We start from the raw sequence: 22,961 nt of genomic DNA, 5'->3' as shown, positions 1-22,961 counted from the left end.
GTGAATTGTACCCTTAAAAGTGTCTCAAATCAATAGATGTGTATTAAAGGCGGGGTCCATGATTGTTGAAAGCCAGTGTTGACATTTGAAATCACCTAAACAAACACGGCCCTAGAATCTGGACCTTCTTTTGATAGACCCGCCCCAAATATACGCAACTCAGGCAACGATGTCGGTTAGTAGACACGCCCCTTACTGCTGATTGGCTACAAATATGTTTTGGTAGTTGACCCGATTCCATTTTCCAAAGTGTTTTTCAAAAATCACACACACCACCTTTAAACAAAAAAGACACAACATTCTCTCAGTGACCATTTTATTCCAGATAGGCTATATAGCCAACATTTAAATTTTGTTTTGTAAGTAAAATCTATTATTTTTTATTTTGCATGACCTTTAAATGCAGTAGCATGCTAGGTTGTAATTGGTGCTTTTCTCATATCCATTTACTGTAACATTGACTGCAACACTTTAAAGTTGTTAAGGCTGTTTACTGTTAAAAAAAAACATTTGCTGTCTGTTTTCTGAAGTGACTCTGGGACTGACGTTGTTGTAGAGTTTCATCTAAACAATGTAAAAATATTAGTTGATGATGCAATATGAATTAAGGTACAATGAAAACTGAAATGGTATGTTTTCCTATAAAACACTTTCAGTTCATGAAAAATGCCCCACAACGATTTGCTTAGAATTAGGCAATTAATAATTCATGATTTTGATCACAAACTTTATCCACGGCTTTTAAAGTTTTCCTGAATCTGTCATAGTGAAGATAAGGAACCTGGGGTAAGCAAACATACAGATAAGCTCAATGTTTAGTCCATCATTACATCAATGCTTTAGGTATGTAGTGAACTATAATAAATGTTTAAAAGAGAAGAGAAAATGCTTACCGTGTATGTCAAACTCATAATCCAGCAATGCAGATGGAGATGTAAGATTATAAGATCCTTCAAAAACAAATGTTACTTTAGGCATTTCACCGAAATACTCTGAAAATAATGCTAAACTTGAATTGTACCAATGGGAATCAGTCTTTGATTTGTGTTGAAATCTACCATCCTTCCAACCGGTCTCTGAATCTCTCACAATATTTTCGTAGTTTTGACTTGATGTAATCATTTCTACAGCAGCCACGAGGGAGCTTAGAGGAACAACGTCTGATTTACCCAGAGCTGTGTGATTTATCTTAAGGCTGGTTGTTGCACTATTTTCAACTTCGTACCTTGAATTAATTTCTAATACAGAATACACACGGCCAAGATCTCCTCTAATGCTCAGCGTGTCATTAAAGTCATATCTCACTTTGCTATATTTTTCACCAATGATGATGTTCCCTGTGGTAATCAGGGTGGATTGGAGGCCGTCAGTTTTCACAGACATAAACACTTCATTAGCCAAAGATCCATGAACCATCACATTATAAGATGTAGTCCTATTAGTGGTTCCTTTTGAGAAAGACTCAATGGAGATGAAGGAAGGAGCGGCCTCCAGCTTGAAATGATTCTCAGCATCTCCATGTCCAACACCGTACGAGCCTGGACTATCAAAACTGTACTTGATCTTCAAGTCAGATGTGGATTTTGGATGGGTTTTGGTGTCCGCACATAGCTGATGAGTGGCGTTAACACTGAAGGTTGGCATATTAATTTTGGCAACTGTGCCCACAGACATTACAGCCTCATAGTTGTCTTTGTCCAGAGTTAGAGAACCATCATGAGAACCTCCGATGTGGACATTGTCCAAAGACAGAGATGTGGAGACTTTCAGACCAGCTCTTGTATTCACGCTAGTCGTTCCATCAAGCTTGGCATTTAGTTCTTCAAATTTGGAGGAAGTTGTGGCGTTAAGATGCATTAAATACTTTTCCTTTTTATAATAATCAGCATAAGCATTTAGGCTAAGAACAGACGACTTGAAAGATATTTCAGAAAAAATTAAGCCAGAAGGAATACTCGGAGCAAACTTGTACTTCTCAAGTACGAGCTTGGCATCGAAATTGATAGGCTGGTCTGTACTGGCGAAGTCGTCCCATAAGGCAGTCTGTTCGAAGATCAGGTCTTTTAATGCAGGAAACCTAAATTCAGTGAATGGTACCTCCAACGCGTTACCAAATAAATACTTGGGGCTGTACAACCCACCCACGGCTGTGTAAACGCCTGCCTCTTCCTTGATATTCATGACTGTAAAGTTATGGCTGTAATAGTATTGCTCGAAACGGACGAGGGCCACACTATTGATTTGATGTATGCCAGGGTTGAGGACGACTGAAAAGTCATTCTGGAGTTTAGCTTCTGGTGATTTACCCTCATTCTGAAACTTGATTAAAACATCACGGGGAGAAATCACAATGGTAACCTCATTATTGAGAAAACCGCCCGCATCAAGCTGTGTGTCATGAGATGCTCTTATTTCTACATTCATATCAGTCAGTACAACCTTTCCAGAAGCAACCGCCAAACTGTTCTTGACAAACGGAGACTCTGTTTCAAGTCGAGTGTCAAACTGAAAGTGGCTTTCAGCATCCCCCTCAGCGTTGGCTGCCATCTTCATCTTCATCATGTCGCTTTCAGTGTGACCGGTGAATGCGAGCTTGGCGGTGTTGAAGTTTATGTTAAAGTTCAGCTTACTTTTATGGGTGCCTTCATCAGAGAAACTAAGAAGAGCAAATTTGCCCGTACCCTCATTTTTAAGTTTCAGACTGAAAGTAGATGCCTTCTGATAGGAGACACCTTTTTGATTAAGGGTAATTTCATTGGCTAGAAGGAACGCAGCGATGCTCATCCGGTGGTTGTAAGATGTTTCGAAAGATACAAATCTTTCATTCCCTAAATTGACGTGAGCAGCTTCAAAGTCAGATGTGCTGGCTTTGGTAATCTGCTTTGGTGAATCTTCAGAAGCGAATGTATTAACACCCAGTGTTGCTTCCTGGTCAAATATTAGAAAGCCTGTTATCTTGAGAGCTTCAGACAGTCTTAATTGGCTCTGTTCAGGGATGGAGAACTGTGCTTTAAAGTCTAGATTATAATTTAAACTGGAATCATATGGAGATGTTCCTTGAGATGTAACAGAAGCAGTGAAATTAGGGTGTCGCTCAGAGACGTCCTGAACGTATGCAGAGGTTCTGACACTGTAGACAGGGTTGTGGACGTTGACCTCACCGTAGAGCTTCCCAAAAGACAAACCAATTTCAGGAGTCTGAGGGAAATGGTTGAACGTAGGGATGGCAGGAGTAGAGCTCTCCTTCTGGTGCTTACCGGCCTGTCTAACATCATTCATCTTTAGATAAGTCATGGCCTCATCCAAGAACTCTGTGGTCTGGATCTGAATGGATTTTGAAATGTGGCCCAAACGTTGAAGTGTTTTGTCATTTTTGCATTGCTTTATGTGCTCAACCATCTTATCCAGAACTGTTACTATCATTTTATCAACCTCAGATTTCAAAATAAGAGCTCTCATGTTGCCATAAACAGCATTTACGTTTCTAATTAATGGTACGTCCAATTCACCGAATAGCTGTTTGACAGTGTGAACAGACAAACAACGTTTCACATTCTCAATAACAGTAAATATAATAGCGCTAATGCTATATTGCCTATTGATTGCATTCCACTGATGTATTAAGTTCTCTACAATATTATTCAAGATGGTTCCCTGCACCAATTCATTAAACGTTTCTAATTCCTCCATTAAACTGTAAGACATTTTAGTCACTAGTTTCTCAAATGCACCTCTGAGATTTATCAAAGAGTCCTCCATATCTTCCAGTGTTAATACAGATTCAGGCATATTCTGGATTAAAGCTACCAAGTAACTTTTGAGCTGGACTAGTCTTCCCTCAAAATTCAGTTCAGACACTACGTTGCTTACTTGCTGGGGTAAGGTCTCAATTTTGGAAGCAACATTCTCACTGTTAAGGAAGTTTTTCAGTGCCTCAAATGTTATCAAAAGGTTCATCCTGATGTCATCAAGAGCTTTTGACCAACTTGCAAAAATCGGCAGGTTAGTTACATCGCCGTCACTTTTTTTGTCATACTTTAAGAAACCAGAGATGGAAACGTTCTGATTATTAGCAGCAATGCTTCCAGACCCTTCCAGTCCAAGCCTCACTGGATTATTGAAAGCACTTATTTCTTGATTTAAGGCATAGTCGTTGACTTCACACTTAACAGTCAGGATGGACTTCTGTTCAGCCAGGTTTAAGACAGTGTCAAACTTGTTCTCCAGTTTTGTTCGGATGAAAACTCTGTCTAGGTTATGGGTGGATGAGACTCTGCACTCATGAGAATGAGCGAAAGCAAACGGCTCAGCTTTTAGATGAGCTTTTGTTTGAATCTGGGAACGTTGCATTCCGTACACATCCTTGAAACACTGCGCACTGGCGTCGGCATCAACGTTGAATCTGAAGGGAGAAGCTGTACCATGAATAGTGGTGTCAAAGCGAAAACTCTCAGACAACAAATTGATCTGATTTTTGAATCTACCAACATGTCCAGCAATCTCAAATTCAGTATTGTGTCTTATCTGCATTCCCATTATACCTCCGGTGGTCTTGCACATGGCAGTGCCAGTTAGATTTTTGTAGCTGATGTCAAAGGTGTGCTGCACCTCATCTAGAGTCAGAAGGCTTATCAGTGAGGTTGTACCTCTGGAGGATAGGCCATCATTGTTAATGGTCAGATTGGCTTTATGGGACACTGCAAGTCCAGTTAGTCTAGCAGAAGCATCACTGTTAACCATCAGACCATTGGCATCCAGTTCTCCTGTAATCAGGGAATGGACCCGTTCTGCAGAGAGGTCAGTGGAGGTCTCAATCTTAACCCTGGCTATGTCCATACCAACTTGAGCTTCAGCTGTGTTTTGGATCTTCAAACCGAAAGCCGATGATTTGGTATTTGATTTTAGAGCAATCTGGGATTCTTTGAAGGTAAGCTCTGCAATGTTGGATATATAGTCTTTATATAATGCTGTTTTGGACCAAATTGACAATTCTCCATTGGTGAAAGCTGCATTAATGGTGTTTTGAGCATAAAGTGTTGAATTTGTTTTCAGTGATGTATCAATCTTTGCTTCTGGCCTGACTAGGAGGAGTGAAACAGACTGAGTAAGGATTGCAGAACCGTGTTCTTGACCAGCCTTGAAGGATCCCTCCAGGTTTACATTTCCAGAGACCTTTTCTGCATCAACTCCAACCTGTCCAATATGCTTCAGAGAAATTTGCACTCCTATAGGACTAGTCACTTCAAGTTTGCTACTGGATTTAAGACTTGTCTTTTCACTAAACTTCAGTTCCTCCACAACACTGGCACGGACATTCATAAGCTGGTGGGTAACTGTTGTCTTTAAATAAGCATCAGCAGTATCACCATGTTTCCTCTCGATCATCGCAGATCCTGCAAAAGATAAAGAAAATGTATTCAAATAATATGCATGCAGTGCATGTAGTACTTTTCTTTCTTTATTTATTCTTCACATCATTTCAGCATCTATGGCTATATTCATTGGGAGAACTGTTTAATCCAAACACAAGTTGATTTACACAAGTTAATGCATACACAGGTTTGGGGAGGGGCAATTTGGTATCTCCAGTTTACCTTCATGTTTTTTGCTTGTGGGAAGAAACTAGGGTACCCAGAGTAAAGCCACGCTGACACAGGGAGAACATGCAAACTCCACACAAAAAGGCCAACTGACCTAGCCAGGGCTCGAACTGGGGACCTTTCTTGCTGTGAGGCAACAGTGCTCATGTAGTACTTTTTTCAACATTTTTACCTTCAACCTTTAGAGAGAGGAGGTCAACAGGACTTGTTCCAGTGACTTGAGCTTTAGCAGAATAACTTGTGTGCTCAACAGGATTTCTCCCAACAAACGCATCCGCTTCCAGGTTGTAGAAGTTGCTGTCTAGTTTTCCGGACACCTCTGCAGTTCCGAGAGTCGGCACACGCAGTGAAACACTTTCTGGAATGATCACCTCTGGAAGAGAAATGCCATGGATGTAATCATGTTGGTGTACTGTACAATCAGGTGTTGATGGTAGTAGTGAAAATCAGACCTTTGGCAAATTTTCCAGCTGAGGGCAAAATTAAAGTCATGGTTTTGTAATGCTCTCCAAAGGTATATTTCGCAGCAGCCTCTCTGTTTAAAATCCAAAAATAAAATGGCTTTAGTTAAATTGTTGTGTCTGACATGTTTTCTTGTAAGCATTTGTTTATCAGGCTCTTATGTTTGGATTCAGTAATTTCACTTCAATGGCAATAAAAAAGGTTATTAGTCAGTATTAAAAGTAATTGAATTTAGTCATTTTATTGATATTTGACTAATTTAATCTTTCACTGCAAAACCCTCTAAGTGCTTCTTTCAACAATACAAAGTAAACAGTTGCAAAATCAAACACTGCAAATGATGAAAGTAGGAATGTAAAAATGAAGAAAACTAAACCACACATAAGGGGTCGCTGTGATGCATGTGGCTGCCACATTGGGGTTGTATTCAGGCCCAAGTACTTACAAGGGACCTAAGTTTGAACGTTTCCCAGTCCAACCCTATCTCTCTTCTGAATAAAGGTACAATGCTCAACAAGTTGGTCAATATCCTTATATTTTGTAAACCTCCTTTAACCGGGTAAAAACCTCTTGCAGCTTTAGAATTGAAATCTGACTTATATGCGCACTGTCATTCATCAAATGTTTTTCTGTGCACTTGGAGGACTTTGCTGAAAATGGCATTTAAGTGATTCTACCAACAAACCAGTATTTCTGAGTGGCCTGAGGCCAAGAATAAGCGGAATTGAAGCAAATGTATTTGATGAACGTAAACTTTAATAATAATAATTCATTACAGACAGTTAAATAGCAGTTTTCTGCAGCAGCACTCAAAGTGCTTTACCTATGAAAGGGGGGATTCTTCCACCTGGATGATGCGACGGCAACCATATTGCGCCAGAACGCCCACCACACACCAGTTTTATTGGTGTAGAGGAGACAGAGGGATATAGCCAATCAGTGTACATGGGGATGATTAGTTAGCCTGGCTGCGCCCTCCTATGCACTTCCGCTCAATTTAAATTTTCTTCAGTACTACGTCTGGATTTCGGTCTATTCTAGCGTTTCAAGAAATCACATTTTTGTAGGACCAATCAGCAAACAGAGGGAGTGGCTGAGAACGATGATCTGCCAAAGCCAATCGCTAACGTGTGGTCAGCGCATGATATACGTCACAATCACAAGTTAGCGATTGGCTGGCAGATCCTAAGTGACTCTGGGCAGATCCAATAGTGTTGAACGTTAACAGAGAACCCGCCTACAAGGAAGTAAATGTTTCTCAATGGAGAGAGGCCAGACTCTCTGTACAAATGAAATCTACGACAGTCTGGTAGAACCAGGCTAATGATTAGTAGGCCAATGGGCAAATTTAGCCAGGATGCCAGGGGAACACCCCTACTTTTTTCGAAAGGACAAAGGATTTTTAACGACCACAAAGAGTCAGGACTACGGTTTAAAGTCTCATCCGAAGGACAGTGCCAAGAGCATTCAAGCAATATCGTTATTTTTTTGATGAACATTTAGTCTGTAATGTGGACAACATACAGAATCACACTACTGTATAAGAATTGCATAAACTCACACATTAAAGAACAGTCTCTCAGGAAAGCTGATCTCATCCAGGAAAGGAACTCCCAAATCCTGCATACATTGAATATGGAATTGTTTTGTGTACTTTATTTTGATTATTTATCTTTGGTTTAATTTCTCTTAAAGGGATAGTTCGGCCAAAATTGATATTAAGCCCATGATTTACTCACCCCCAAGCTGTCCGAGATGCATATGTCCATCGTTTTTCAGACAAACACATTTTCAGTTATTTTAGAAAATGTTTTAGATCTTTCAGTTAATTAAATGTAAAGTTATGGGGTCCATGACCTTCAAGTCCAAAAAATTTGCATCCATCCTTCACAAAATAAATCCAAACGGCTCCAGGATTATAAATAAAGGTCTTGTGAAGGTAATCTGCGTGGTGGTGTTGTAGAAATATCCATATTTAAAACTTTATAAACCAAAATAACTACCTTCCGGCAGCGCCACCGTATTAGACTCCTCTGTATTCAGGAGAGAGTATTAGCGTAGTGTACGCACTTTTCTTAGTGACGTATGACAAATTCGGAGGGCGGGGGCACAGAGCAGCAGCATAGTAACCTCCGTACACTGCGTAAAGGTCTGATCTTGAATGCGGACACGACTTAGATGGGGGCATTACCGGATGCGAGTTATTTTTGTTTATAAAGTTTTAAATGTGGATATTTCTACAACGAAACTGCGCGGATTACCCTCAGAAGGCCTTTGTTTATTATTGTGGAGCCATTTGGATTTATTTTGTGAAGGATGGATGCACATTTTTTGGACTTGAAGGTCGTGGACCACATAACTTCACATTTAATTAATTGAAAGATTTAAAACATTTTCTAAAATAACTGAAAATGTCATTGTCTGAAAAATGATGGACATATTCATCTCGGACGGATTCGGGGTGAGTAAATCATGGGTTTAATATCATTTTTGGCCGAACTATCCCTTTAAGGTGATAAAAAGACATTGAATAGTTTTTCTTCTTACTTCAACTGATTTTGCCAGGATACCACGGATGTTTATTTGATTCTGGGTTATCTGGTCATCAAGAAGACTGTTGACCATGGCTTCAATAGGACTGAAAATAATGCTCTGAATCTCACAACTGACATTAGACTTGACGTCGGCTTCAATCTTCTTACCATCTGACGTTAAATAAATATTTTTTATATGCTCTGAATCATCCTATAGGTATATATAATTTGTGCATAATGTCTACATCATATTGATAAAATGAAATAATTGAACAATTACCATATTTCAGAGTGAGTTTTTGAATAGAAGAAGTTGCTGGGAGTTTCAGTTCACATTCAAACTCCACTGTCAACTCTTCATCACGCTTCACATTTGCTGTGACTTTAGATTCAATATGAAGAGTTGGGATGAGAAACTCAGCGGAGGCCATGTACATCTGTCTGTTGAGCTTTAGTGTCGCCGTGCCCTCAAAAGATGTTCCTGTTAACATGAAAGAAAAATACACTTTTTTGTCCTTTAAAGGTGCATTATTTTGGTAATCACGCTCGTACCATCGGCTGTTACGCCAACTGTGACCGTGTCCATTTCATCCACGCTGTCATAGGTGATGGTGGCCGTGTACCCTGTGACCTCTCCGGTGGCCTGCAGCTTGATATTAAATCTTAACAAATATCCAGATGTTTATGAAAAATATTATTTAAGAAGTCATTGAATAGAATTACAGGTGAATTTTGCTTACTTGCTGTCACCGTTAAGAGTATAATGGGGAGATGAATCATTTGATATGGCGTCATAATATTGCAGGGATTTACAATACTTCAGTCCAGGGAAGAAAACACTGCATTGTTCTTCATCAATACGCTTCCCAATGGCGGGAATTGTCTTAGATTTGCCACCAACAACAGACACTAGCGAATTACTGTATACAAAGAACAACAACATCAGGCATGTCTGAAGATTTAATTCACTTGTATTGACTGTGAATATATCTTACGTGATGCTGATGATCTTAGTTGTGTCTTGAGGAACAAGAACAGTGATCTTGACCTGATCGTTCCTCATCGCGAATTTTGCTCTGACGCCGCTCTCGTGGTAGATGGTAGTGTGCATCTCCAGACCGGAGATAACATAGTCAGGAAAGTGAGTGCCAAATTCAGTCACAAGCTCGATGCCGGCAGATGGCATGAAGGCAAGTTCACCCTGTGGCGCATCCATATTATTTTTAAAGCATACATTAAACATAAATGTTGCTAAAGTGATTGTAATTTAACTCTATAGCAGAAGCGTGGACTCACTGTGTGTGAATCAAAGTTCAGTCCTCCTGTGATTCCTGCAGTAAGAACACCAGACAGAGCAACTCTCAGTGGAAATCCAGAACCAGTGGGCAGGTAGAACTCATTATCCATGAAGATGTAGTGAAGGAAAAAGTCAATGTCCGCAATTGAGAACAAACATCTGAGGAACTGTTTAAAAAATGTCATGATTTAATACATTTAAAATGAGGATTTGTTCTTATAGATTTATCCTAGATTTATTCTATTTCTTTTCATTATGTAAACAGCATACGTCAGGGAGTTAATGCGTACTCACTTGGCATCAGCCATTGGCATATACAGTGAGGAAAATAAGTATTTGAAAAACCTGCTTTTTTGCAAGTTCTCCCACTTAGAATTCATGGTGGGGTCTGAAATTGCCATCGTAGGTGCATATCCACTGTGAGAGACATAATCTAAAAAAATCCAGAAATTACAATGCATGATTTTTTAACTATTTATTTGTATGATACAGCTGCAAACAAGTGTTAATATTTGGTACAGTAGCCTTTGTTTGCAATTACAGAGGGTCAAACGTTTCCTGTAGTTTTTCACCAGGTTTGCATACACTGCAGGAGGGATTTTGGCCCACTCCTCCACACAGATCTTCTCTAGATCAGTCAGGTTTCTGGCCTGTCACTGAGAAACACAGAGTTTGAGCTCCCTCCAAAGATTCTCTATTGGGTTTAGGTCTGGCCACGGCAGAACCTTGATATGCTTCTTACTGAGCCACTCCTTGGTTATCCCGGCTCTGTGCTTCGGTCATTGTCATGTTAGAAGACCCGGCCTCGACCCATCTTCAATGCTTTTACTGAGGGAAGGAGGTTGTTAACCAAAATCTCTCAATACATGGCCCCTGTCATCCTCTCCTTAATACAGTGCAGTCGCCCTGTCCCATGTGCAGAAAAACACCCCCAAAGCATGATGCTACCACCACCATGCGTCACAGTAGGGATGGTGTTCTTGGGATGATACTCATCATTCTTCTTCCTCCAAACATGTTTAGTGGAATTATGACCAAAAAGTTCTATTTTGGTCTCATCTGACCACATGTCTTTCTCCCATGACTCCTCTGGATCATCCAAATGGTCATTGGCAAACTTAAGACAGGCCTGGACATGTGCTGGTTTAAGCAGGGGAACCTTCCCGTGCCATGCATGATTTCAAACCTGGATGTCTTAGTGTATTACCAACAGTAACCTTGGAAATGGTGGTCCCAGCTCTTTTCAGGTCATTGACCAGCTCATCCCGTGTAGTTCTGGGCTGATTTCTCACCTTTCCTAGGATCATTGAGACCCCATGAGGTGAGATCTTGTATGGAGCCCCAGTCCAAGGGAGATTGACAGTCATGTTTAGCTTCTTCCATTTTCTAATGATTTCTCCAACAGTGGACCTTTTTTCACCAAACTGGTTGGCAATTTCCCCGTAGCCCTTTCCAGCCTTGTGGAGGTGTACAATATTGTCTCTAGTGTCTTGGGCCAGCTCTTTGGTCTTGGCCATGTTAGTAGTTGGATTCTTACTGATTGTATGGGGTGGACAGGTGTCTTTATGCAGCTAACGACCTCAAACAGGTGCATTTAATTTAGGATAATAAAGGGAGTGGAGGTGGACATTTTAAAGGCAGACAAACAGGTCTTTGAGGGTCAGAATTCTAGCTGATAGACAGGTGTTCAAATGTCTCTCACAGTGGACATGCACGATGACAATTTCAGACCCCTCCATGATTTCTAAGTGGGAGAACTTGCAAAATAGCAGGGTGTTCAAATACTTATTTTCCTCTCTGTATATACACAGATACCCCTTTAATTGCTTGCATCGATGGAGCGGTCAAATGAGGATCGGGTTCCCAAACTGTTCATTTTGTGAACCACTTAAATAGATATAATCCATCCAAAATATGAGGAAATACACATTTTTCCCTTTTATAAATGAGTTTTTTATTTTCCTTGTCATTTTATTAATGAAATGTAAGTTTAACTGCAATATCAAATAACCTTATGGTCGTTCATATCTAGTATACATCATATTAAAATCATTGGTAGGACTACACTGTCTTGGTGTTATTCACTGCAAACAGTCAAGCGACTTTCCACTTTATCCAACTGTGCAACCCACAAGTCTGAAAACCCCTGATATGAAGCATTTATGTATATGTATATGTCTATGGCTGACTGACAACGCTGGTGTTATGCATACGCCACTTTCGTGAACATTTACCAGTGACTGACTTTAAGAACACAAAAAGTATTCTTGTCGCTTCATGAAATGAAGATTGAACCACTGAAGTCACACAGACTATTTTAACTCTTTCCCCTCCAGCATTTAAAAAAAAGTTTTTTATGAATTTCACAAAAGTTTAACGCCTTCCAGAAAAGTTTCTTCTTTAAATATATAAACATACAATATATAAAGAGCAGACCTTCTGCTTTAAACATTTTTTCATCCCATCTTCATTTTTTCTCTTTTTATTTTCTCTCAAATATGGGTACTGTATGTTTCTTAAAAAATATAAATTTTTTAACAAGCTGAGATAATTTAATTTTTTAAAATGACTTTTGTTTGAGATTAGATTGAGAATGATGATCAAAACATACACAGAGTTTTTACTCTTTTTGGATCAGTGGATGTGTCAGTATTTTATAAGTTGTGTAAGAGCGCCACCTAGTGGATAATAGCAGAAATATGGATTGCTGTAAAAACTCGCCATTGGCAGGGAAGCGTTTTCTCTTAATTGACTATAACTCATCAATCGCAGGAAAAGAGTTAACAATGTGGTACTGCTATTCTGAGCAGTGTTAATTTCGTTAACGAAGACGATGACGTCAACGAACCTTTTTCACGGACGAAAACTAAATAAAAACTAAATAAAATCATATTTGATGACGAAGACTGTAACGAAATATAACTGACACTTTAGTCAACGAATAAAAATAAGACGAAAATGTTAGGGAGGGACGAATGGCGAAGAGATCCAATCAGAGCTTCTCATTTTGTGGGACATTTGGGAAGAAATCCAATCAGAGCGAATCTTTGAGGGTAGGCTGATCTACGCAGGCAGCAGGCAGTAGAGGCATTTCAAAAACCCGCGGCAAAGTTCGTTTTCACAACAGGTTGTTTACATTATATTTAGTTGTACAGTCCTCGTCACCCAGCTTTGGATGATTTCAGTTGACTTCGCTCGTTAGCAACACGCTAACGTTTTGCGGTGCAACCGGTCCGAAGACATGTCACATTAACAACACAAATGTCAGAGCTAGCGTCTAATCTGGTCACACTTCAAATATGACAAGACGACAGCCTGTAAAGACGACTCACCCAGAAATACATGCGAAGGTAAGCATACACGCTAAGGTTATTTTATCAGATAAACCCCTGTGTTTTCGCTAAACTTGGTATAACATAGAAACGAAAGGAATACACATCTGAACTGTATTGATTGTATTGGGTTGTCTGAATTATACTGAGTATAAATATTCAGTGTCCTCAAATTGAATGAAATGTGTAACGTTACTATTATAGTAGATGTTGTGGTTTTACATGACTAGACAAAGTGCGTGCGTAAGTGCGTGTGTGTGTCTCTGTCTGTGTGTCTGCGTGGGTGTGTGTCTGTGTGTGCATGTCATTTAGGGAGAATGCATATCTTTTTCAGGGACCATGTATATTTTTAGGTAGAGCGGGCCTTATGCTTATTTTATGTGATATTATCTTTTGTGAAAAAGCCAGTTTTTTTGACATTAAGAATAAAATAAAATGAGTGTATTCTATAACAACCATTAAATCTGTGTCTGTATTGCATATTCAAACCTTAATACCATTCCATAACAGACTAAAAAACATAAGACTAGACTAAGACTAAAACTCTTATGATATTTCGTCGACTAAAACTAGACTAAGACTAAAAGATTTCAGATGACTAAAATAAGACTAAAACTAAATGGTGTGTTATTCAAAAGACTAAGACTAAGACTAAATCAGAATTTGCTGCTAAAATTAACACTGATTCTGAGCCTTGACAATTGTGAGTTGCGTTGGTGTCTGTGGGGGATCAGAACGCTCTTGGATTTCTTATGGTTGTGGAACGACACGAGGGTGAGTAATTCATGACAAAATGTTTATTCTTAGGTGAATTAAAGCTTTAAGATTTGTAAAGGTGTACTTACAAAATTGGGGAGCATCTTGGGAAGATTCTTAATGATCTTGCTAGCCGTGCAAGCCATCTCCTCCATATCCTTTGTTTGAAGATAGCCAAGTTCAGCACCTAGAAGTCTGAGGTACACCAGAGCTTCAGGAGCATCTTGAGCCTTCAGGTTTTCAATGAGCTTGTTGACATTTTGACTGATTTCTCGGAGTAGACTTTGAGTTACCTTTAGCACATACACACAAACACAACAAATTATCAAAGCATCTTATATGCTATGAAGAAAGATTTTAGGTTGCTAATTTCACTTATTTAATACTAATAATATCATCGTTAGCTAAAAATAAAACAATTAAAACATGTGTTCAATGTGACCTCACATTAATAACAGAATCAAAACGTTTAATGAGGATTAAAAAACAAGGAGCGGGAGGATTTTTTTCATTGTAGGGTGGTTGTGTTCACACACTGCCAAACACACATTGTGTTCAAACACCTTATAAGTGGATTTTGCATCTATCTGCCAATACAGATTATAGACTGATACATCAGTGCATTTCTAGTAATAATACTAAATGACAGAAAAAGAAATGTAACCTAAATAGCAAAAAAAACTAATAAAATGACAAATGCTCGTAGCAAAATTATAAAATGTTTAACTCAAATTAAGTTTCAGATTAAATTCAAAATATTAATAAAATAAAACAAAAATAGTTTTGCTGAATACCTGTCTCTTCTTCCTGTCATTTCTCAAGCCTGGGATTATGTTATTCAAAACATCATTGACCTGGATGGGCATCTTGTCGGCAGCATAGAAAATCGTCTTCATCGCCGTGTCTGGGAAAAATCCATTGGCACCAAACAGGGACTCAACAAGGGGCTCAAACCCTTTACCTTCCATGCCAATCTGCGAGCAAGATATTTGACATTTTAAAGAGATGTTAAGCCATTCAAATACAAATACTGGAATTAATTTTAACCTTGTCTGTAAAATCCAGTCCAGTCTTATAATCAAATAATTAGATTGGGAGCATCAAAGTTTGATTTTACACTGATTTCAATCTTTGACATGACCATCAATATTAAAGATATCAAGATTTTTACCTTATGTAGGATGATTTTATGTAGAAATCTATATGTATACCTCAACCAAGTCCATATCAAATCCAAAAGCATTTAAGGTCATATCCAACATGACTTCTCTGGGCATTTCTTCTGGAAACTCAAAGATCATGTTTCCCTCCAGTGAGCCCATCTGATAGAAGCGAGAGAATTTACTTGGATCCATTAGTGTCCCAACTTCATTGCCCTGAAAGGCATCCAGAATCTTCTGCCTCAATCTAAAAATCACAGATTTATAAAGTCAAGTCACTATAGTGCAGAGATGAGCTACAAATGAATTGTGTATGCAGGGCCGTTTCTATGCATAGACAAACCAGGCAGTCGCCTAGGGCAACACCAGCTGCAGCGGGCGCCTAAGGCCGCATATTTACATTTTGACTGCTTCACTGACATTTGAGTGTTACATGATCATGTGATTTTTACATGACTTGTATTTTTGTATGTAATATTGCATGTATAATTGTATGATCTTGTTTGGGTGGGGTGCCAATAGAGGTTTCGCCTAGGGCATGGATGGGCAACTTCAGTCCTAGGGGGCCGGTGTCCTACAGAGTTTAGCTCCAACCATAATTAAACACACCTGAAGCAGCCAATTAAGGTCTTACTAGGCATACTAGAAACTTTTAGGCAGGTGTGCTGAGGCAAGTTGGAGCTAAACTCTGCAGGACACCGGCCGTCCAGGTTGCTCATCCCTGGCCTAGGACATCAAAATGGCTAGAAACGGCCCTGTGTGTATGTCCTGTTTTATTCATACTTCAGGGTCTCTGGCACTGTTGAGCTCAGGATGTTGCTTATATGTGAGATGATAAAGCTTTTGGCTTGAAGATTTCCTTCGTCGTGGAGTGCCGATGCCAACCGTTCAAGCTCAGCAGACCTGGGATCCTTCATCAGGATAAGATAGGCAGCAACACGCTTCTGTATGGCTGCAGATCCGTCCAGAACAACATGCATGAGGACCTCCCTGCCCTGCATGAAATCATTCTTAGACATCAAGCCGGTCAAGAGTTATAATTCATACGCGAAGTAGTTTTACCTCTTCAGGTACGGGAATCTGTCGGAAAACCTGCACGGCAGCTCGCTGGACGGCGGGAGATGCAACCGGCTGGTTGATGCATTGAATAACAGCAGACATCAAAGCTGGGCTTGCAGCTTTCATAGCATCCGCCATGTTGCCAATGACCTGCAACATATAGAGTTAATAAAAACTGTACAAAATTAAAGTTTTTTGGAGATGATTTTGTTCACGTAGAAATTTGTATGAACACACCCTCAGGGACAGAAAGATGTTTTCCTGGTCGCCTGTACAATCACCGATCCGTTCAAGGACGTGAGCGGCTACTGATTGGATCTCACTGGTGACTCCCTCGGTATCATACAGCCTTGTGTCACATAAATAAAATGTGCCTGTCATTTGTAATAAAACTCGTACTGCTATTGTATGTGAAAGAGACATTATAAGCATGCACAAGGTCGCAAAGTGAAGTTATGTGCGAAGTCTAAATATTTAAAGCTGCAATCTATAACTTTTCTAGTTAAAAATAAAAATCAATTTCTTCAAAACTATCTCCTTACATTAACACAATTCACAACAGTAAACTTAATAATAATGATTTACAAGTTGAGATCAAGTCGATTTACTCAGGAAATTAGTTTGTAAAGTAACCTTCAATTTTAAACAGAGATGGCGATAAAGAGGCAGAAGTTACAGATTGCAGCCTTTATGGAGCACAGTTTGCTCCTAGATCCCTCACCTTCTTACAGCATTGCTAACGGCATAGTAGATGGGTTTGCTTGGCTTGAGCTTTGCCATCTCCAACATTTCCACCACAAGCACGCGAGAGGGACGGGGCATCAATCCCATGCCATATAAAGCAGCGTCAACCTCAAACGAAGACCTGTCCCAACTCTTGAAAACCTGCATGATAGCCCTGTTGCATTCTGGTGAACCGCACTGCAGCAGGGCCTGATAGGTCAAAGACTGCGAGATCTTCAGGGCTTCAGGAACAGCAGCAGTCAAAGTTTCAACATTCATCCGCCGGATCACGGCTACGAGCTTGTGGGCCAAATGAGCTCTCTTGTGTCCGTCACTGGACTTGGAAAGCTGAGCGAGTTCACTTACAACAGCAACAACGGCATCTTTATCCTGAACCGGACTCATGTCAACACTGCTGTCGGGATGTAGGGGTTTCACGTTGGCCATGTCTGAAGGAATAAAGGCAGATGATTATTCTTCAGCTTTGGAAAACCAGTAGGGAAAGTAGGGAATAAGGATGTCCCTTACTGTGATTAAAGACTCTTTCGTTGTACTTAGTAACTCCCAAAAGGGTTACGGCCTGTTTCCCGATATTGGTCACTCCGACTTCTCTGGTTGTCATCAAAGCCATGAAGACAAACAGATTGCGACTCAGACGTATCATCCAGCTACTTTGATCAAACTCAATAATCTACTGTACTTACTTGTGAGAGAATGGCTCAAGAAGATGTTTGTCAGTGCAAACGCCAGAGGTCATATGGTGCTTCTCATTGTCAAAGATGTAGTTGCAGGTCTGCGTGCTTCTGATCAGCTGAGCAAGATGATGGTGCTTTGGACGACAGAAAGACAATCTGACTTATGTAACTTTGGTTTAAAGAAGAACATAAATGGGTAACAGTACTCACCATTCCAGTAATGATGGCCAGGGGACTGGTGTGATCCTTAACTGGTTTGAATTTGTCACATTGGGACAGGTCTCTGTTCAGAGTGATGTTCGAGGCGATGTTTCCTCTGGTGTTTACAGTGTAGTCAGTTGGGCACAGACCATAGATGGTGGGCTGGAATGGAAATATCAACATGTCACTGAAGTTAAAGTCATTTCTGTTTTTATTCAACCAAGATTATCAACTGACCATGTCTTTGTTCTTCTCCTCTTCCAGTAGAGGAACAGCAAGAGCAGAGATGATTCCTCTCTTGATGTTCAGAATGTTAATGAGTTCATCTTTCTCAGGAAAGAGTTTTATGTTGTTGTCACCCTCAACTGTGAACTTCAGATGATGCCTGAGAAAAGAGATATAATTGTCCATTCAGACTACCAGCAACTAGCAGTACAGAGTGTGACGCGATCTCATGGAGCATGTCCAGCGCCGCGACAAAGTTGAGAAAAGTTTAACTTTATGCAAATGATGAGCCACTTTGGGAGCTACAACCAATGAGAACGAAGCATTGGAGTTCACATCATCCGTCTCTTGTCAGTTACTGGACGGTACTCATTTGTTTATGACAAGCACAATTAGAAACACCTCCTAACAAAAAATGTGTGGGTGACACACAGCGACAAAGTCGCTTGTAATGTGTATGGGGCATAAGTCTGTTGAGCAAACATTTGAGGAGCTCAGATGCAAAAGCCGCTAAATGCCTATAAGATAATGATATTAACCAAATGCTCTCGTTTTATACGTCAAATCATCTTTCGAATACTTTCGATTAAAATCCGCTTAATCCTGTAGAGCGTTCTGATCCTCCATAGACAGCAACGCGACTCACAACTTTCAAGGCTCAAAAAGGCAGCAAAGACATTAAAGTGCCCATATTATGAAAAACTAACTTTTTCTGGGTTTTGGGGTGTTTTGTGTCTCTGATGCTCCCACACCCATACAAACTTGGAAAAAAATCCATCCATGCTGTTTTGAGTGAGATACAGGTTTCTGAATGTCCTCTGCCTTGAGTCTCAGATCACGTGAGTTCAAACTCAGCTCTGTTGTTACGTAACTAGCCGTTTCGTCACATTCAGTTTGAATTTTTCCGCCCACCACCCCACTCGCAGGTCTCCACCCACCAGGGAGCTAGAGAGAGCACAGAGCAGTCAGTCACTTTGCTGTTATCATGTCTCACTGAAATAACAGCGCTTTTTGGATATTATGGATTATACTCCTGCCTACTTTTAAAAACAAAGTTTTAACGCGTGGTTATTAGAACCCGGAGTAATCTTATATACAGTGTGTTACGACGCAAATAGTCATCAGATTGTAGGCAATAAGACCTTCATGCGAAATCTGATGTAAACAACAGACTATGTATCTATATTTCACGGATTATACGCATTTGTGGACAAAAATGGTCATTGGATGTATTTTATTGGACTTTCATGGATCATTCACACATTTGAAACAGACTGGATTCGATTCGCGATCGTTGTATCAACACAAAAGGTAAGAAGTTATGTTATATTTTGCATGTTGTCATCTTCAGTCACAAAATACTACATTTATGATGCTAGAGCATCTGTATCTCAAAACAGAGACCATACATTGATGCTAATCCCATAAATTATACCTTTTAAATGTATAGTGATGTTAAAATTGGTTGTAAACAGTAGGCTATATAGATATTTTTGCAGGCTAGAAAGTTTACAGCGTGGTTTCGAAAGTAAAAAAAATTTAACGGCTTTATTTTACAATTCAACAAGAACTAAGTAATAGTGCTTTGCCAAACTAAAAGTTTTTTGCCAAACTAACCGAGACCGGGCCTTACCGCCCCGCCTTTTCTGACGAGGCTAACCCCCGAGCCTCTCATAACTTTACGGTCCGGACTTCCCGATAGCTTCTAGCAATTAACACGCGGTCCACAAGCAGTATACATCCCCCGCCGGGTCTTAATTTCTGTAATTTGCGAAAATAATGCGTTTGAAAATGTTTTATAATGGGAATATGTTAGCATTGTCCAGGGAAAACGAGTTTATTGTTGAGACTCCTACATCACAATTGACTCTGGAATCATTGGCTGTTTCTCAATATGCGTTCTTCAGCGATCTTGCGTCCTCGTGTCCTCGCTCTACGTCATCATTAACGGTCGAAGTTCATTCCAATTCTCAAGAACGCAAGGACAGAGGACGCATGAAAATACCCGGATGTGTTCTTGATATCGAGGATGCATCGAGTGCAGACTTGCTGAAATCGCTTTACGCCCCAGAAGTCATTGCGGCAAAACTTCCGAGTTCGTTCTTCCAAGGTCGCCTGGCAAGACCGATCTCCACGAGGACGCAAGACCGTTCTTTGCGTTCTTGGAATTGAGAAACAGCCATTGTGTGTCATGAGTTTCTTCTCCTGTAGTGTACTTATTAGTGATAGTTTTTTGCTTGATTTGTCTGTTGGCAACATAAACCGTTAATAATAATAATATATAAAATAATAACACAGTATGGTCTGTACTGCTCACGATATCACTGAGCACGCGCACGGGCACATGACGTTAGTAGTGGGACGTGATCAAAGGAGCAGCATCTCATAAATATGTAATGACTAGCTCAAAACGGCACAATCTGAAATGCACTGAAACAGAGGCTCCTAGAGATGGGTAACAATCTTTTCCTACCAGCTATTTCGAGCAAACAACTTTTGAAATATGCTTTATGGAACTCATACACCTATTTAACTTGTGAAAAAGCAGTCATAATATGGCACTTTAAAATAGTCTATGTGACTACAGCGGTTCAATCTTTAATTCATAAAGCGATAAGAATACTTTTTGTGCTTAAGTTGATCTCCGACACGAATGCAGGAAAGCAGTCGGCAAACACCGGCATTTTGTGTCAGTCATAGACATATTTATACATAGATGGCCCATAAAAGGCTCCTTGCTATGCAAACGGTGGAATGAGGCGCTCCGATTTCATCAAAAATGTCTAATGCTGCATTTACACCAACCACGGTAGAGTCGTGAAGCGCGAGTGATTTCAATGTTAAGTCAATGTAAAGGTGCGTTGACACGCGGCGCAGGAGGTCCTGCGGCGCAGAAGGTCCTGCGGCGCAGAAGGTCCTGCGGCGCAGAAGAGGCGTTGTGCGCGGTACTCGCGAATGTGCTTTTTGTGCATTTTGCGGTTCACGCGAATTTGCAGCTGACGCCCGAGTTAACCATTCAGGAGCCTGCTTGCCGCTGTGGTGGCAGCCCCGCCCGGAGTCACTCATTCAACCAACGCACTGGAGCTGTATGACACAAGTTCTTATTTCTATAGAGGAGACAGGAATAAAAAGGACCTCGCTTGGAAGAGTGTCAGTGAGGACATTGGGCAACCTGGTACCTTGTAATACACACTTCACTTTTGAATCACGTGACGTTTATCGACCTGCGTCGTTTATTTTTCCCCTATAAGGTTACCAAATACAAACTGGTTACTCTCTCGATAAATGCACAATCAACATCAGTCATCTTGCAAACAGACAACCGCATAGCACTTGCCCCTCCAACAAAAAGCGGAGTTTGCCTCTGACGCGCGTCAAATGCTTGCTTTTTCCACGCGTCTACTCCGCTCTATACGAGCGAATGCATCCAAATTGTTCAAGCGGCAAACCACGCACGGTAGACGTGATTTTGACACCTGAAATGCGATTGATGTAAACTCAGCATTACGCTTGATTCACACGGGATGTAAGCGTAGACGCTTCCTATTTACTTTTAATGGGTGACGTCATGCGTTGCCGAACTGAATTGTGGATCCATCGGCGCTGTGTCACTGCCATTGCTCGCGGCAGAAGTTTTCAAGCGGCAACACGTGCGCCAGCCAATCAGATCGCCTTATGCAAATAACCTAGGCAGAGCCAGCCAATTACATTTATGGAAATCATCTGCCAAATGCATGAAATGTAAATGTAAACTAGAGTTGGTCTAGAAGATCACTCACTTCTCCATCGCAGCTTTGAAGTTTTCAGTTCCAGCGGCCGGTCCAAACACAGGCTTTCCATCTGCATTAACATCATTCACTTCCCTCAGTGTACACTCGGTAGTGTGCATGATGTAGCTGCATGGACCTGGAACCTTAATCTCAATCTAACCAAATATTTACAGAAGTAAGGTTTGTTTTTGAGTTTATTAACGCCAAAATAAATAAAGTAAATGGAGTATCTGTATATCTGTAAACACAAACCTTGCAGCTGACCCTGGCGCCGTTATTTGCCCCATTTAAAGCATTCAAGGACTCGGTTTCATAGTGGTATTCATACTTGTGGAAGCTCTTGTATCTTTTGTCCACTAGGGGCAGTAGAGCAATTATTTCAACATATGTACAGTATTATGCAAAATCCACTTTTACAAGGTGTTTGGACATAAATGTATGTTGGAAGTGTGTGAACACAACAACCCTACAATAACAAAAACAATCCTTAATGTAAACAGTCTTCTTTTCTAATCCCCAAAAAACATGCCGTTTTGATTTTCTTGTAGATGTGATGTCACAATGATAAAGTCCCGCCTACGGCCACTGACTTTGGCATTTTGAGCTGAAACTTTACAGACACATTTTGGGCACACATGGGCATATTGGTGCCTTTTAATGTATCATGATGTCACTAAAATAAGGAATGTGTGCAAGTGTTTGAAATCAATACTGACAATTAATATATAGATTATTTTAACTGTGCATGTAGAATGTAAAACTTTTTACATTATAGTAGAAAATAGCAAAACTAGTTTCATACTCAAGCATGGCACTTCTGAATCTCCTTTGTCCTGAGCCTCTGTAATACAAAAAATTATGCCACATGATGAATATTTTATATTGACACATGAATGTATGCCATATTAATGTTATATAAATGTAAACTACAGAAGCATATCAAGTAGTCTGTCTACAGTATAATCTGACAAGAGATCCTGAAGAAACTTATTTTTGCTAATAGCAGTATAAGCTTATATCACGACTTACTGGATAAAGTAAAGATGGCAAACAGCAGCAACAGACCAAGTTTATTTTTCCCCATGATGAGTTCAAGCTCTCCCTATTTGTTTTTGGGTTTAATCCGGACTTTTATAGCAAACCGGAC

The 22,961-nt window shown here is 40.1% G+C and overlaps 1 protein-coding gene across 1 annotated transcript; it reads right to left on the bottom strand.

Annotated features, from left to right (window-relative positions):
• Positions 1 to 299: 299 nt before the first annotated feature.
• apobb.2 (apolipoprotein Bb, tandem duplicate 2) lies at positions 300 to 22,961 on the bottom strand. Its single transcript, XM_055185982.2, has 26 exons — positions 22,844 to 22,961; positions 22,617 to 22,655; positions 22,067 to 22,170; positions 21,824 to 21,969; positions 18,057 to 18,204; positions 17,829 to 17,981; positions 17,628 to 17,752; positions 17,452 to 17,534; positions 16,922 to 17,372; positions 16,438 to 16,549; positions 16,204 to 16,350; positions 15,925 to 16,136; positions 15,193 to 15,388; positions 14,776 to 14,955; positions 14,071 to 14,274; positions 9,893 to 10,060; positions 9,592 to 9,797; positions 9,337 to 9,516; positions 9,149 to 9,258; positions 8,877 to 9,077; positions 8,610 to 8,767; positions 7,624 to 7,682; positions 6,053 to 6,135; positions 5,773 to 5,973; positions 894 to 5,393; positions 300 to 781 (listed from the first exon to the last, which is right to left on the bottom strand). Exons 1-26 carry the CDS (start codon positions 22,896 to 22,898, stop codon positions 762 to 764), a joined length of 8,241 nt encoding a protein of 2,746 aa, XP_055041957.2. The 5' UTR covers positions 22,899 to 22,961; the 3' UTR covers positions 300 to 761.

Source organism: Misgurnus anguillicaudatus, chromosome 18 (assembly GCF_027580225.2).
Source record: "Misgurnus anguillicaudatus chromosome 18, ASM2758022v2, whole genome shotgun sequence".
Classification (NCBI taxonomy): Eukaryota; Metazoa; Chordata; class Actinopteri; order Cypriniformes; family Cobitidae; genus Misgurnus; species Misgurnus anguillicaudatus.
The sequence above is the reverse complement of the archived record's forward strand: the minus strand, read 5'-3'. Positions and strand labels throughout refer to the sequence as shown.

Bases quoted from the DNA above. Each gene is read 5' to 3' on its own strand.
- apobb.2 (XM_055185982.2), bottom strand. From the start codon at position 22,898: ATGGGGAAAAATAAACTTGGTCTGTTGCTGCTGTTTGCCATCTTTACT. The intron at 17,535-17,627 runs GTAAGTACAGTA...GATGACAACCAG, and splicing joins CTTGAGCCATTCTCTCACAA to AGAAGTCGGAGTGACCAATA. The intron at 16,550-16,921 runs GTGAGGGATCTA...ATGTGACACAAG, and splicing joins GTTAGCAATGCTGTAAGAAG to GCTGTATGATACCGAGGGAG.